We start from the raw sequence: 13587 nt of genomic DNA on the forward strand, positions 1-13587 counted from the left end.
TTGTTTGTGATTTGGTCTGATCTTTCCTCAAATTGGGAAGCTTCCTGTCCATCTTGCCTACACTCAGTGGAAGCATGAAGCAGTCTGCAAATGTCTGGCGAACTCATCTTGTGTCAAAGACCATCTGTAGGCATGCAAAATCAGATCTTGACAGAGAAAGTCTCCTTGTAGTTTACTTACACTAGAGCTCCACAGTATAAATTTCACAAATAACTATTTTTAATCAGGCAACTCATGTAATGTGTTCTTTTGTGTGCTTAGTTGAAGTTATCCCCTAGCAATTAGCTAGATCGATAGTGTAATGTTGGCCATGCTTTACCGTGTTGAATAGTGGATTTCTTAAGGACAATATTTCAATTATGTGACAAACTTTATAGTGTGTCTAGACTGGGTTTTAAACTGATCATAATTTCACTTGACTTAGAATGGCTGTATTTAGAATAATTTATGGGACCACTTCTGAATTCCTATTTGAGAAAGTTCAGTATTGCTAAATGATTTTATTTTGTGCAAACAACCCAGTTACTGTAAGCAACATGTAAATACTGAAAGACATACAATTTTCTTTTTATGACTTGATCCTTTGTTCAGTATATTTTTCCATTCCTGAGTTGTTTATATTTGTGGATTGGAATGAAACTTGACAAGTTGGCTTTGCATCCTTACCACCCCCTCCCTGTGATAAATGTTTTAAGCTTAATTATTTCAGAAAACTACAGTTCCATTAGATTTCTGAAAAATTGTAGTTTACATGTTGTTAAAATTACTTGTTCCTAGCACAGAATACAAATCTGTTTGCTTTTTTCTTTCAGGAGCAGCATTTTTACTTATATGTGTATTTAAGAACAGTCTTAGAATAATTCATGCGTATGTATTAAATTTCACAATATGTCATTTCAGGCTGGATTCACGCTGTGCTCACATCTCAGGATTGTATGGCTTTTGGAGGAAACTTTTTGCACAACCTCAACATTGGCATGCAGCTCAGGTTAGTCTCAGCTCTTCCTGTACTTGTTCCCCAGTAAGTAGGGTATTCTTTTCATAGAGATTTTTCTTCATGCACTTAACCAGGATCAAATTGGTACAGGCTCTCTAACTGACTATAGTGGCATTTTCAGTTAGAATGTATCAAGCACGTTCTCTTGTTTTACTTCTGCAAAGTTTGTTTCAAAAGCAAAATGAAGGCTGTGCAAGAATTTAAGTGACTAAAAGGAGGAAAAAAAAAAGAAAAAAAAAATCTACTTTGGAGATTAGTATAAGTGAGTAAAATAAAACTAAGCAAGCCCAGGTGTGCGACACTGAGTTGAAATGAGCATCCTCAAGTCAGCATTGCTCTAAGGGCAGCTGTATTTAGTTTTTGTCCAAGATGTAGAGCTGTCTTCTAAACATATTGTTTTTATTTATTACAGTGGAATCCTGATAAAATTCCATCTGTTAAAAGATCACACATTGGGTTTGTATCCTAGTTTTATGAAGTCCAACTTTATTCTTAGAAGTGCCGCAGTCAAACTTGATAAGGTCAGAGCCTGAATGAGACCAGAGTTCAATCTTGTCTGTGGTCTTGTTGGGGTTTAACTATGTGGTACTTGACTTCTTTTCTTTATCATGGCCATGGTTATTTTATTTCATTTTATTTTGGACATTGTGTCAATTTGAATGATTACATAGTTGAATAATTTGATAATTAAAACATTCATGGTTTTAATATTTGCATTTATTCAGGTGTTATGAAATGGAGAAGAGGCTAAAAACCCCAGATCTTTTCAAATTTCCTTTCTTTGAAGCCATCTGTTGGTTTGTGGCCAAAAACTTATTGGAAACATTGAAAGGTAATGCATGTTTTATTTTAACAGATGCACATATATGTGCTTTTATAATTATTTTTCTCTTAAGTGGTAATGGACCATGACATCAGTTTTTCTCCCAGGCTTCTTTCATATAATTTAAGATCTTTGAATATCCATTGATAGCCTTTACTTCAAGCAAGTAGTTCTATGAAATGATCCCCCTAACTTACATCTGTGAGTTTCTTCTTGGTGGCTTCACAGCTGAACATAGACGTTTTCTTGCACTTCTACAATTTTCTTTGGCCTTTCCAGTCACAGTGCCTGCTGTCCTCTGCTCCTGGTTGTGGAAGGAAAGATGTCTGTGAGGGCTTTTGTAGGAAAGATGTACCAGTTCCTATGGGCTGTGTTAAGTCACTTATATCAGTGCTTATCTAGGAGGTGTCTCAACAGCCTCCAGTTCTTAACAGTTACTGTTCTTCTCCAAACTTTGTCACCCATTCCTTAATTGCTGTAATTGTACCCATGTATGTTTGTGTTTGAGAGAGTGCCTATGTGACTTCACCTTTTTTTGCTCAAGTATCTTGCCCTCTGCCTGCTCTGTTTAATCTTAATAATACAATGTATTTCAAAGGACAGAAGTCAACCTTCAGAAGAGGCTGCTGAATTCAATTTCTGTTTTGGAATAGATCAGAATCCCACATGATGTCTTCTAATGTGAAAACCGTACAAGTTATTGAAAATTATCTTTTCTCCTTTCAGCAAATTAAAACATTGAACAGCCCTTGATTCCTAAATGAGCATTTGAAGTCTCACAGTGACCCCAGAGCAGCTCAGAAATTTTACCAAACAGAACAAACTCGCAGAAAACTTTTCCTTACAAAAAGAGTATTTTTATCTAGAAAGCTTGCTTTGGTTTCTCTCATTCATACATATTTAATGTTTACAAACTCGTCAGAAGCCATGGGAACTGTGTTCCTGCTGGAAAAGCACACATATGTTTCTGTAAGATCTAGCTAACTATAAGCTGTGTCTGTTCACCCCACTCTTCCCTCTCCTTTTTTTATCCCATGACTCCATGAGTCCATAGGCTGTGAGCCTCTTGTGTCTTAGGCTGTGAAACTTATTCTCATGTTATATTTAATCTTTGGTTTAGTACATGTTTTGTCACTGAACAACACTATGACCTATAAACATCACAAAAAATAAAAACTGATGTTTCCATGGCTGAGGTGAAGTTTATATTGGATTTTGGCATCAAGGCTCAAATGAATTAGGTGTTTGCTAGTCAGAATCCATTGTTTTATGAATAAAGAATGATGCCACTTCAGTTTTGTGGGGTAATGGTGATGTCCAGCTGTTAGCAGTACCTTTTTATGAAATTCAGGTCAGTGAACAAAATCAGCACAGCATGTCTTTCTGCTTCATTCTATAGAATGGTAACAGGGTCACAAACATTTTGAATTTGACTTTTTGTTTGCAGAAAGTGTTTCATGATAAGTATTATTGCATTCACCTAAATAGTTTTCTTAATTCTTGGGGTTTCAAAAGATGCAATGTGTGCTGTTGTTCATGTATGCTGTAGTCATTAATTTGAATTACTTTTAACTCATGCAATTGTTTCTATTGCATCTAAAAGATTTAGCCTATGGTACTCCATTGTATTCTTAAAATTTTATCAACTGATTCAGCTAATGGGCAGGAAGATTTCTGCTGCCAGTACCTCCCATACCCTTTAACAAGTAGGAGGCCTTTGAGGGAAGAACAGCTGTTTACTCACAGAACCTTCCTTTTTCTGCCAGCTTCCTAATACATAATCCATAAGAATGGTGTTTTATTAGTGTATTCTTTTAAGGGGATAAAATGAGCCAAATGGTTCTAGTGTTGATCCATTTGCTATTGACAAGTGGAAATACTTGTCAGGAACATGAGGAGAGGTTTTAATCTACTTTTGGTTGTTTATGGAGGATTTCTCTTTTCCCTTCCTTTTTTTACTTCTATGAAGCAAAAGAGAGAATGAAAAGGAATTGCAATCAGTTGGGAACACAACTTCCCTAAGAAGAGGAGGTTCTGAAACAGGGTGGTTTCCACCCCCTGTCCCTTTGATTTTGGGAGTAAAAATGATGTAAACCATGTGAGGGAGAACTGTGATAATTGGAAGGGTGACAAAAATGTTTGGGAAGTGGAAGTATGCTAGTGTGAGCCATTTGCATATGTATGGAGATAAGCAGTGCAAATTCAAATTTAGAGATACATCCCACATCCTGCTGGTCCCCTTTGACTAAAATATTTCTCAATGAAATAAAAGTTTCTTCATATTTCTTCAAATGTTTTTTTTTCTCTATTTTAGATCTGGATTCTTTTTCCCTAAATGACCTTTAGTATGTTGTAAACTTAACCCTAATTCATACAAGAATAAATTTTAAAAAAGAAGGTTTTATGTAGAATCACTCTAGGGTTGGATTTGCTTTTTTCCTGGTCCTTCTTGTTACAGTGTGCACAGCATGCCATGTTTCATTTGCTTGAACAATTTTTTCTTTACTGTGCTGTTGCACAATGGCAACTTTATTGGCTGAAGGGTAGGTATCATTCTATTTTTTTTCTTGATGTGTTTCTAAATTGGTTTCTGTATCTTTCTAGAACTGAGGGAAGATGGTTTCCAGCCTCCAAGCTATTTAGTGCAAGGAGTGAAGGCTTTACTTACTGCTTTAAAATTATGGATGAAAAAAGAAGTACGTATAAGTGATTTTGTTTGCTATTTTGGTGAGCTCTGTTTTCATTTAAAACTAAGTGAAGATCTATGCCCTTTCAAAGTTTAAGATTTATTTTTATCTGTTTGTTAATGAGTAGTGAAAAAGTCTATTAGAAGTATATACTGCTGATTTGGGGAAGAATCATAATGCCAATTTTATATTCCATGATTAGTCACTGAACAACGCTATGACCTATAAACTTCATAAAAAATAAAAACTGATGTTTCCATGGCTAGGGTGAAGTTTATATTGGATTTTGGCATCAAGACTTACATTCCAAAAATCATGATTCCATGATTATTCCAAGTCTATTAGGCCATTTAATAAGCTCAAGTATTATAGCTGATTGAGGTAGAATCTTGCTTTACCTCAGGACAGGATAAGAATGCCAGAGGATAAGGTGATAAGGTGGGGAACTTTCTAAGGAATGTGTTAATACAGTCAATTAATCCTCATCTGAGGCAGTGGAGGTATGGGAATACCATGGCATTTTTCATTTTGCATTCATGTCAGTGGTGTGGAAAGCACATTTCAGCTACACCTGCTGAAGAGTCAGTTTAGATTCAGATTGAGGAATATTAACTTCAGTTGAAAACTCTCCTTGCTCAACATTGATTGACTCTTGAAAAATCATAAGTATGCCATCAGTGCTGGCTTTGCTGGTGCTCTTTTCTCCAGGAAAGCTTGTTTTGGCACAGAGCTGGGTCTGGCCTAACTCCATGTGTTTTTTCATGTGCCTATGCTAATAAACCCTCTTGGAAGCAGTGCTCCTGGGAAGTGCTGTTCCCTGACAGGCAGTTTGGTTCTGACTGAGGGTATTAATTCTACTTTTTTGCTGCTTGTGACATTGCCTTGTTGCAAGCCAGACTTGAACTGGCTCTTTGAGATCTCTGCTCTTTCTGCCCACAAATTCAACTTGTAAGAGAACTTAGCATGTATGTATGATACTACATATGATAATTGCATAATGCTGCATCCAACAGTATGAGTTCTGTGGAACTGGACATGAGATGCAGATGCAGAGGTGGTTTTTATGTGTGCAATGTGTTGGGGTCCAGACTGTGTAGCATTACTGATCCCAGATGAAACTCTGCTGGCCCTCTGTGTTGGTTCTCCAGTGTCTCTTGGTCTCTGCTGTTCTGGATGAAGGCTTGTTAGCGAGCAATGCCTCAGTGTTTATGGGATGTTGGGCCTAAGCTCTTGAACCACGTGTGAATCCAAGCCATCTTTGCTTCTGTGGCATGGATAATAAGCAAGCCAAGTGATTAGGCTACTGAACTGAGATCAAACACAGCATATATAAATTCTGATTTTGATTTGAAATTGGATTAGCATTCCTTTTTTCTAGATTGCTGTAGTGTAGTATTGTAGCATTTGTGTACTGTCTAGTAGGTCATTGAGTATTTTGATTCATGTGGAATGTGGTACATTCTCTCATTCTCTGTGGAAGAAAAATCAATTGCACTTGCTGCATTCTGAATGCTTATTAATGAGACCTTTGAGTATTTCTAAACCACTGGATGAAGAGACACAGCCATTGTGAGGGAAGTGCAGAGCATCAGTGATTCAGCCACAGTGTTGTCTGCTGTCCACCAGCTATCAAGTTTCATACCTTACAGCCATCTTCTCTGGCTGCTGCTTCATCCTTGAGCCAGTCCTGCTGTGCAGCAGACCATGTGTGAGATAGGTTTGGAGCTGTGGGCAGGTGAGGACAGGAGGAGCTTTGTGCATTGCAGTTTGATCTGCTCATGCTGAGGATTTCAGACAGTTCCTGAAAAATGGCAAACACGTGCTCCTCAAATGAGAACACCTCTCTCATGAGCTTTCACATTTGTGTCATGGAGCATGTCTTTTCAACATAGATTAATTATCTTAGAGAATTGTTTTGTGCCATTTTCTAGAGAATTTCAAACTCATCTTCTTTTGAGACAGTGAAGTAGGAAGGATTGAATGGTCCTAAAATGACCAATAACTTGATGGAAAAATTATACAGTTTAGTGACAGAGCTGCTGTTTTCTCCAGGGTGAATATGTAGAGGTGTGATACATTCAAAGAATGAACAATTGTAAATAATAGCAGCTGATTTAATCTTCCCTGTAGAATTAGGGGCCCTGAAATGAATAATCATATCATGATGATATGTAGGTGTTGGGTTTTGTTGGGAGGGGGAGAAAGGATTTGTTTTAATGACTGAGAGGAAGACAGGTTCAATGAAATGCACATACAGTATTGAATTGCTTCTAGCAATCATTTTGCTGCTGAATCTCATTTTTGAAATGTGGGTAGCTGAAAGTCTTTTATGATGTTTTTCCATTTAAGTAGTTGATTACAGGAATTCAAGGCAATCATTCTAGCCTGTGTGTTAAGTGATGTTTTATCTGTTTAATTCTAACTAAAAGTGTTCTAAATGGACATTTAAACTACATACAAAATATTTTTTGCTGGATCTAACTATAGAGTATTTGAACTTTTGTTGTGTGTGTATGTATATGAAATCTGTCTCTGATATGGTTTCAGAGGATTAAAGGGAACATAAACTCTTACAACTTCCTATATTGTTTATAAGGAATAGGGATATTTTTCCTAAGTTGCATTTTCCAATCTGCTAGATTTTAAATAAGCTAAGAAGGTAATTTTTAAGAATTGGGTGTCAGGAAGATGTCTAAAAATCTGCATCTTGGTTACTCATGATTATTCTTGAGATTACATTTTTTGTCAGGGTGAAATTCCCTTAGTATTATGGTGTTTTTAAAGTCATAACTCTAATTAATGTTGAAGTATTCCTCTATTCTGACCGTGGTAAAGGGAAAAAAGGTGATTACTCTACTGAGGATAAAAAAAATAAAGTGGTTGTCAGTATGGCTTTCTGTTACCTCTTCTTTGGAATCTTGGAGACACTGAGGAATATCTGCTGGCTACTAAAGCTTGAACTGGAAGCTACTGCATGTGTGTATCAGCCCTGGCTGTTTGTGATCATTATTATAGAAATGAATCTGGTTTTTATTTTACTTTTATTTTTTCCCTTGTAGTTTTGTTTATTTCATATTATTTCTGCTTTTATCTGGAAAAAAAACCCCAAAACTAAGTATCTTTTTCTTCTCCCTTTGCACACAGCTTGTAACAGAACATGCCTTTGAAATTCCAGACAACATTAGGCCTGGGCATCTCATCAAAGAGCTCTCTAAAGTGATTCGTTCTGTAGAGGTAAGAACAGAGGCAGCCCTACATAAGTCTTCAGAAAATAAATCTTTGAATTGGGCAACTCCATCAATGTTATGCTTCTGGATGACCATATTCTCCTTTTAATTTATTACCATTCATTTAATAATAGAATATTGAGAGGAAAACTGTTTGGAATACTCAGCTATGGGTATTTCAGCTAAAGAAAATGGACAGTATTATTATTTATTATTATTATAATTAATTATGTATTTTTGTTGATTTTTAGATTTTAATGATGAAATTATTTGTAGTTAACTACTTAAAATTATTATTATTGTGAGTTCTGGTCCAGTTGTCATCTCTTTTGCTCACTCCTCTGTTTTGTGGCTGTGTGTAATATCAGTGAGGGAGGTTTTTTTTTGTTTGTTTGGGTTTTTTTTTGTTTGTTTGTTTTTTGTTTGGGTTTTTTGTTGTTGTTGTTTTTTTTTTGTTGGTTTTTTTTTGTTGTTGTTGTTCTTGTTGTTGCTTTAACATACCAGTGTTTTACTCCTTTATTCTTCAGTGGTTATTGATTCTTGAAAAATTTTCACATTTCCATGTGAAGAGAATGGGTCTGAGGGGATGTGATCTGTTGTGTACAGTACATGTCTACCCTGTGCTGCCTTCCTGAATGAAATCATGTGTTTTGGTGGCACTACTCTTGTGGAATAGCATAAAAGCCTTAAATGAAAAAAAGGTGCAGTAGAACTAAACTTTGTACATCAAATCCGAATGAAACATGTAGTTATTTCTCTAAAACATCTAACAATTTTCCTTACATAATTTACATTTAATTAGATGAATAAGAAGTAGTACTTAAATATGTGGATTTATTCCTCTGAGACTATTCTGAAAAGTGCTTTTAATTACAGGAGGAAAACAGCAAATTAGTTAAAACTCAGGGAATTCTTGGTGTGTCTCCAAGTTCACGATCTTCACATGAAACAGCTTCCCCTCACCAGTCCAGGAGAAGGGTGAGGAAGCTGCGAGACCATGCTACCAAAACTCCTTCTAATCTGGACATCCTGGAACTTCACACTAGGGAGGTACTGAAAAGGCTGGAGATGTCACCATGGGAAGAGGCAAGTATTGAGTTATGTGCAAGGAAAAACAAAACCAGAGTAGTTTTCTAATCTCTGTTAAAAAGAAAATGGTTTAAGATGCGTAAGAATACAGACTAGAACTCTTTGTCATATGAGATATGGAGAGATTGTTTCAGATTTTATGTCAAATGTAAATTGCTTTGAGCTAAGAAAGTTCAGCTAAACGCAAGTTACTTTCCATTGTTGATATTTTGCTGTCCTTAAATCAGTTCTGAGATATTAATATCAGGGAGCGCATACCCAATCCAAGAGTTGCTGTAGCAGTACCAAGCTGAGCTTCTGGCTTGCCTTAGTATATTGGTATTTCTCCGAAGGAAACATAAAAGGAGTATTGTAGGAAAGTTGTATTTGTTTCAGGTGCTTCAGGAGAGTATAGATGGTTCAAGGAAGGAGAAGGTGCAGTCATCTCCTGAAGTTCTTTACATCCAAACATGTTTTGTTTGAGCTTTTTTCAGTTGGTTATCTGTGTGGTAACCATCCTAGTAGTGAATTTAATCTTTTATGGAGTGCAGAAAAACAATTGAGTTCATAAGAAGAAATAATTAGCAAAATTGCTTTTACTTCTTTAGGATATCACAAGCTCAAAACTGAATGGGAGGTTTAACAAGCCCTTTCAGCCCTCTTCTACAGTACCTGAATGGAGAACAAAAGACAATGATCTTCGCCTTCTGCTGTCAAACGGAAGAATAATTAGGTATAAAGGATTGCTTGTGGATACTTTTTCCTGGTCATTGTGGTCTGGAGTATGCTAATTGTTAATATTTCTATTTGTAGAGCTCTTAAGTTCTTACCAGTAAGAGTCTGGTTAGGAATACAGGAGTGTCTGTGTCTGCTGTCCCCTAGTGGAGCCACAGTTAGGAAGTGAAGAGGAAGGGATTCTTTGCATGTTCCTTTGTTACAGCATTTCATTCACTTGCTCAGTGGGGTCTGTACTGAAGGGAATGCTTCAAAGTAGAAAAAGTTTTTTATCTATTTATAAGAGTGCTTCTCATTAAAAGTACTCTGGTGTCATATCTTTATGGAAATGACAGTTGTATAGGAAGTAAATGGGAATGCCTACAATTCAGAATGAAGAGATGAGCATAAGAGAATAGTACTGTTACATCTTGAGAGTGTGTTCTAAATAATGGAAGGAAAATGGTTGCTTCAGGTTTTTTAAGAGTAAAAACTGACTTCTTTTTTTTTCTTGTGAGAAGAGATGAGAGACGTCCATTTACAGATCGAAGTCTTTACACAGCAGACAGTGAAGATGAAGATGACAGGACAAGGTCAAAAAAGACAGCTGTGAAGGTAGAAGAGCAGCCCTCAGGATTTGAAGGAGAAGGGAATGCAGATGCCCAGAAACCACTGAACAGTAAGATTGTCTCCAAGTCCTATCACTTGAACATTTTGATGGTCTCAATGAGGGTCTAACTACTGTTTATAAAATTTCAGTCTGACTGAGTATATAGAGGATAAAGAAATAAATCAGAGCAGTAGTATTAGAAGTTACACAAAACATTTCTTAAATATTTGTCTACTGAAGAAACTAACAGGATAGAGATGAAAAGTAAAACTCACCTTTTTATGTTAGTGCTGTCTTGAATGCTATGGAGAGCATTTTTCACAGTGGAGATTTAATTGGTGTTCTGGATGAGTATTTGTTATCTAGGTCTGCTTCATAATGTAAGAATGCTGATTGGATTTTGCTTTTAAAACCAAAATATACCTCATTGTGAAAAGCTCATCATTTCACTATAGAGAATGAAAGTTTATAATACATAGCCATTTTAAACCTGACAATTTCATAGTTGATCATACAATTTTGTATGTTTTACTAATGAATTGATTTATTGCATACAAGTGAAAAGATATAATTTAACATCACTAAAATCTTATACATTTGACCTTTGTAATCTGCAAGGTTAGGAAAGAACTTAGGTTATCTGTAAAACACTTTCATTCCACTTTGCAGTGCTTTAAACCACCCTTCACTGGGAACTAATCTTTAGTGGTCTTTTGGTAGCCTCCTGCAAAGTGTTCAGCAGCGATGATCACACAGCTTATTAGTAAAGTATCAATATTGAATGCCTGTTGCCAATGCCTGTTTTTAATGGCTCTTACCTGTGTGCAGACAGAATTAGTCCTTGGCATAGCTGTTCTGCTGCCTCCTGAATTAAAAGTCGCATCCATTCACAGTAGAGCTTAAAAGGGCTCAGAAGGTGTCTATTACAAAGTGAAGTCAACACTTAAAAAATGATAAGACTCCTCTGGAGGCTTCCAGTTCCGAGTTTCCTGCACAACAGACCATACCATTTGACTCTGCTGTCAGCCTGAATAAAATATTTAATTATTTTCATTAACAAGGCAAACTATAATCCCTGTTGACTGTGCTTCCATATGTCACAGAGGACAGTATTAAAATACCTGCACATGAGAGAAGTCTCTCTTGGGTATTCTTGAAACAGGACAAACAGCTTGTTGAGTGAAGGCTTACTGCAGTGGTTTTCAACTTCCAAAATTAAACTAAGTAAATCAAACTAAATTTTGCACTTGAATCAAAGATTAAATCATACAGAGAAATGGTAGCTTTTCTTCAAAATTATTGCTCTTATTTGATACAGAAAGAATATGGCACTGAGTATCCAAATGCATTAAATTTACTTAGAACTAGAAGTGAATGTTGAGATTGTTCTTCCAAAAATTGAGCGCTCAGGACTAATCCTGGTATTTTTAATTGAATATTGAGTGTCTTCAGACTTCCCTGAGTGTGTGTTACATGTGATTATTTTGCCTTAACTGAGACTCTAGAGAGGGGAAAGGCATTGTCTGCAGAGAATTCTGGCAGAGGAACTACCTGTTCTTAGAACAGCTGCCAACTTTGGTTGTTCTTACTGGGATTGAGGCCAAGAGGAATGTCCACAGACAGATGCCTTTAAACTGATCAAGCTCTATCTAGCTTTGTGTGTCATGCCAAGATCCTGGTTTTAAATGGTGACCCAGTGTTAGCAGAGGGACAGAGATCAAGTGCTGTCCTTAATATTGAGCAAGATACTTGGTGTGAATGAAGGGAAAGTGGTTTGAGATCTTAATTCACAGTGTCTTAGCCTGATCTCACAGATAATGACTACTCTCATTCGCCCAATTTGGGGAATATTCCTCCTTGTCTCTGGAGGCATACAGAGCAATGTAGTTTCTTGGAAAAGATAGTAGTCTAAAGGAAAGTTCTCTTGATCTCTAAAATTGTTTTCTGTATTGTTCTTGCTCTTGCTTATCCTAGAATCTTATTTGCCTTTTTGAAATGAGCCAAAGGCATGAGTTATAGTCAGAAATCCCTTGGGTTGTTTTGAGCTGCAGTGATTAAAAGCATTAATTTATCGTTATATGTTGAGCATTACTTTATATAGCTTAATTTCCTATCCAGTGGTGTTGCTCATTTAATGTGCTTGGATATTCCTCATAGTTCTTTCTAATACTCTCTTAAGTTTAGTTAGTCTTCTCCAGCTTTTAGTCCTAGCTGTTCCATTTATTCACTTTCTGACGACAAATCTCATGTTAGCTTTCTTTTGACTCTAAAAGTAGTTATCACTGTGCAGTGTTTAGAAATAATTAATATCCCTTCAAATATATTTGATGCTTAATTGTGATCTTTGTCACAGTTTTCAATAGGAGCAAACCTCAACTAGAATTGCAGTGTATACATAGTTATAGGTACATCCTTTATTCTTGCATAATTATAGTTAGGAAGAATTGTGTTCTTTTATGTAATTTCATGTAAAACTATGCTGAAAGCAAACCAACATTTCAATTTTACTTGTCTTCGTTCTAAAGTTAGTTTCTGATTTGTTCAGCTTTGCTTTCAGCATTGTTTTGTATGAAACTATAAATACTTTTAAAGTCATGTTTCTTTCTTTGGACCCTATTTTCTTGACACAGTCATTATTTTTTTACCCTATTTTGCTTTTCTACAAAAAACTTACGCTACCTGAACTGCACATTGTCATCTTTAATGAATTTGTACTTAATCAAAATTTTTGCCAGCAGCCTTGACCCGGGTATACATACAGCTCATTCCTGGCCTTGAGCCCTGGAATCCAAACACTTAGCAATGTGTTTCCTGCTTGTGGTTCCTTAGGACAAATGCAGTCTTTTAGGGGTACATGCTGGTGAGAACTGCTCTGGCTCCAACCTGTACAAAAAAAGCCCAGAAACTGCCCAAGTGGCATGTCTGAAGTGGGTGCCCTTTGGGAAAGAAGAAATATAAACTGTTTTTTCCTGTCTTCATCTGCTCAATTGCTTGAGGAGTCTATTGGTCAGCAGTAGGAAACTTGCTATCATCCTAAGCAAACTTGTGAACCAGATCAGTGTGTGCATTTGCCTTTGTTTACAGACTGTTAAAACAAAATATGTGTTTCTTGGGTTTTGCTTCAAAAATAATTGTTAAATATTAACGTAGTTAATGGTGTGTCTTATATTTTAATCCTTTTCTCTGCAGTGTTCTTTGAAAGTGTGAAATCAGAACTCAGGAATGGATCCTCAGAGTACTCTGATATTTCTGATTCAGAAGAATCTGAGCCTGATTGCACTACACAGGTACAGATTAAAAAAGTCTCAGAAATTAATGAAGCAATTAAATATAATTTTGCTCACATACTTCATATTTGTCTGGTCAAAGTTTGTGTTAAAGCAGCAATAACAAAGTATGTAGTTCTTGTTCAGATTAATATCAAACAATGTAGTGCTTCATTCTTCATTTATTCTAGTGGT

At 36.2% G+C, this 13587-nt stretch overlaps 1 protein-coding gene across 1 annotated transcript in view; it reads left to right on the top strand.

Annotated features, from left to right (window-relative positions):
* Window positions 1-13587, top strand: part of KDM7A (lysine demethylase 7A) — a 37317-nt gene that overhangs the window by 13389 nt on the left and 10341 nt on the right. The window contains exons 7-14 of the mRNA XM_031061427.1: window positions 901-988; window positions 1723-1829; window positions 4425-4516; window positions 7652-7741; window positions 8611-8820; window positions 9411-9535; window positions 10038-10195; window positions 13316-13413. Coding sequence (XP_030917287.1) covers window positions 901-988; window positions 1723-1829; window positions 4425-4516; window positions 7652-7741; window positions 8611-8820; window positions 9411-9535; window positions 10038-10195; window positions 13316-13413 — 968 coding nt within the window. The remainder of the gene's footprint in view (window positions 1-900; window positions 989-1722; window positions 1830-4424; window positions 4517-7651; window positions 7742-8610; window positions 8821-9410; window positions 9536-10037; window positions 10196-13315; window positions 13414-13587) is intronic.

Source organism: Geospiza fortis, unplaced genomic scaffold (assembly GCF_000277835.1).
Source record: "Geospiza fortis unplaced genomic scaffold, GeoFor_1.0 scaffold8, whole genome shotgun sequence".
NCBI classification, from domain to species: Eukaryota; Metazoa; Chordata; class Aves; order Passeriformes; family Thraupidae; genus Geospiza; species Geospiza fortis.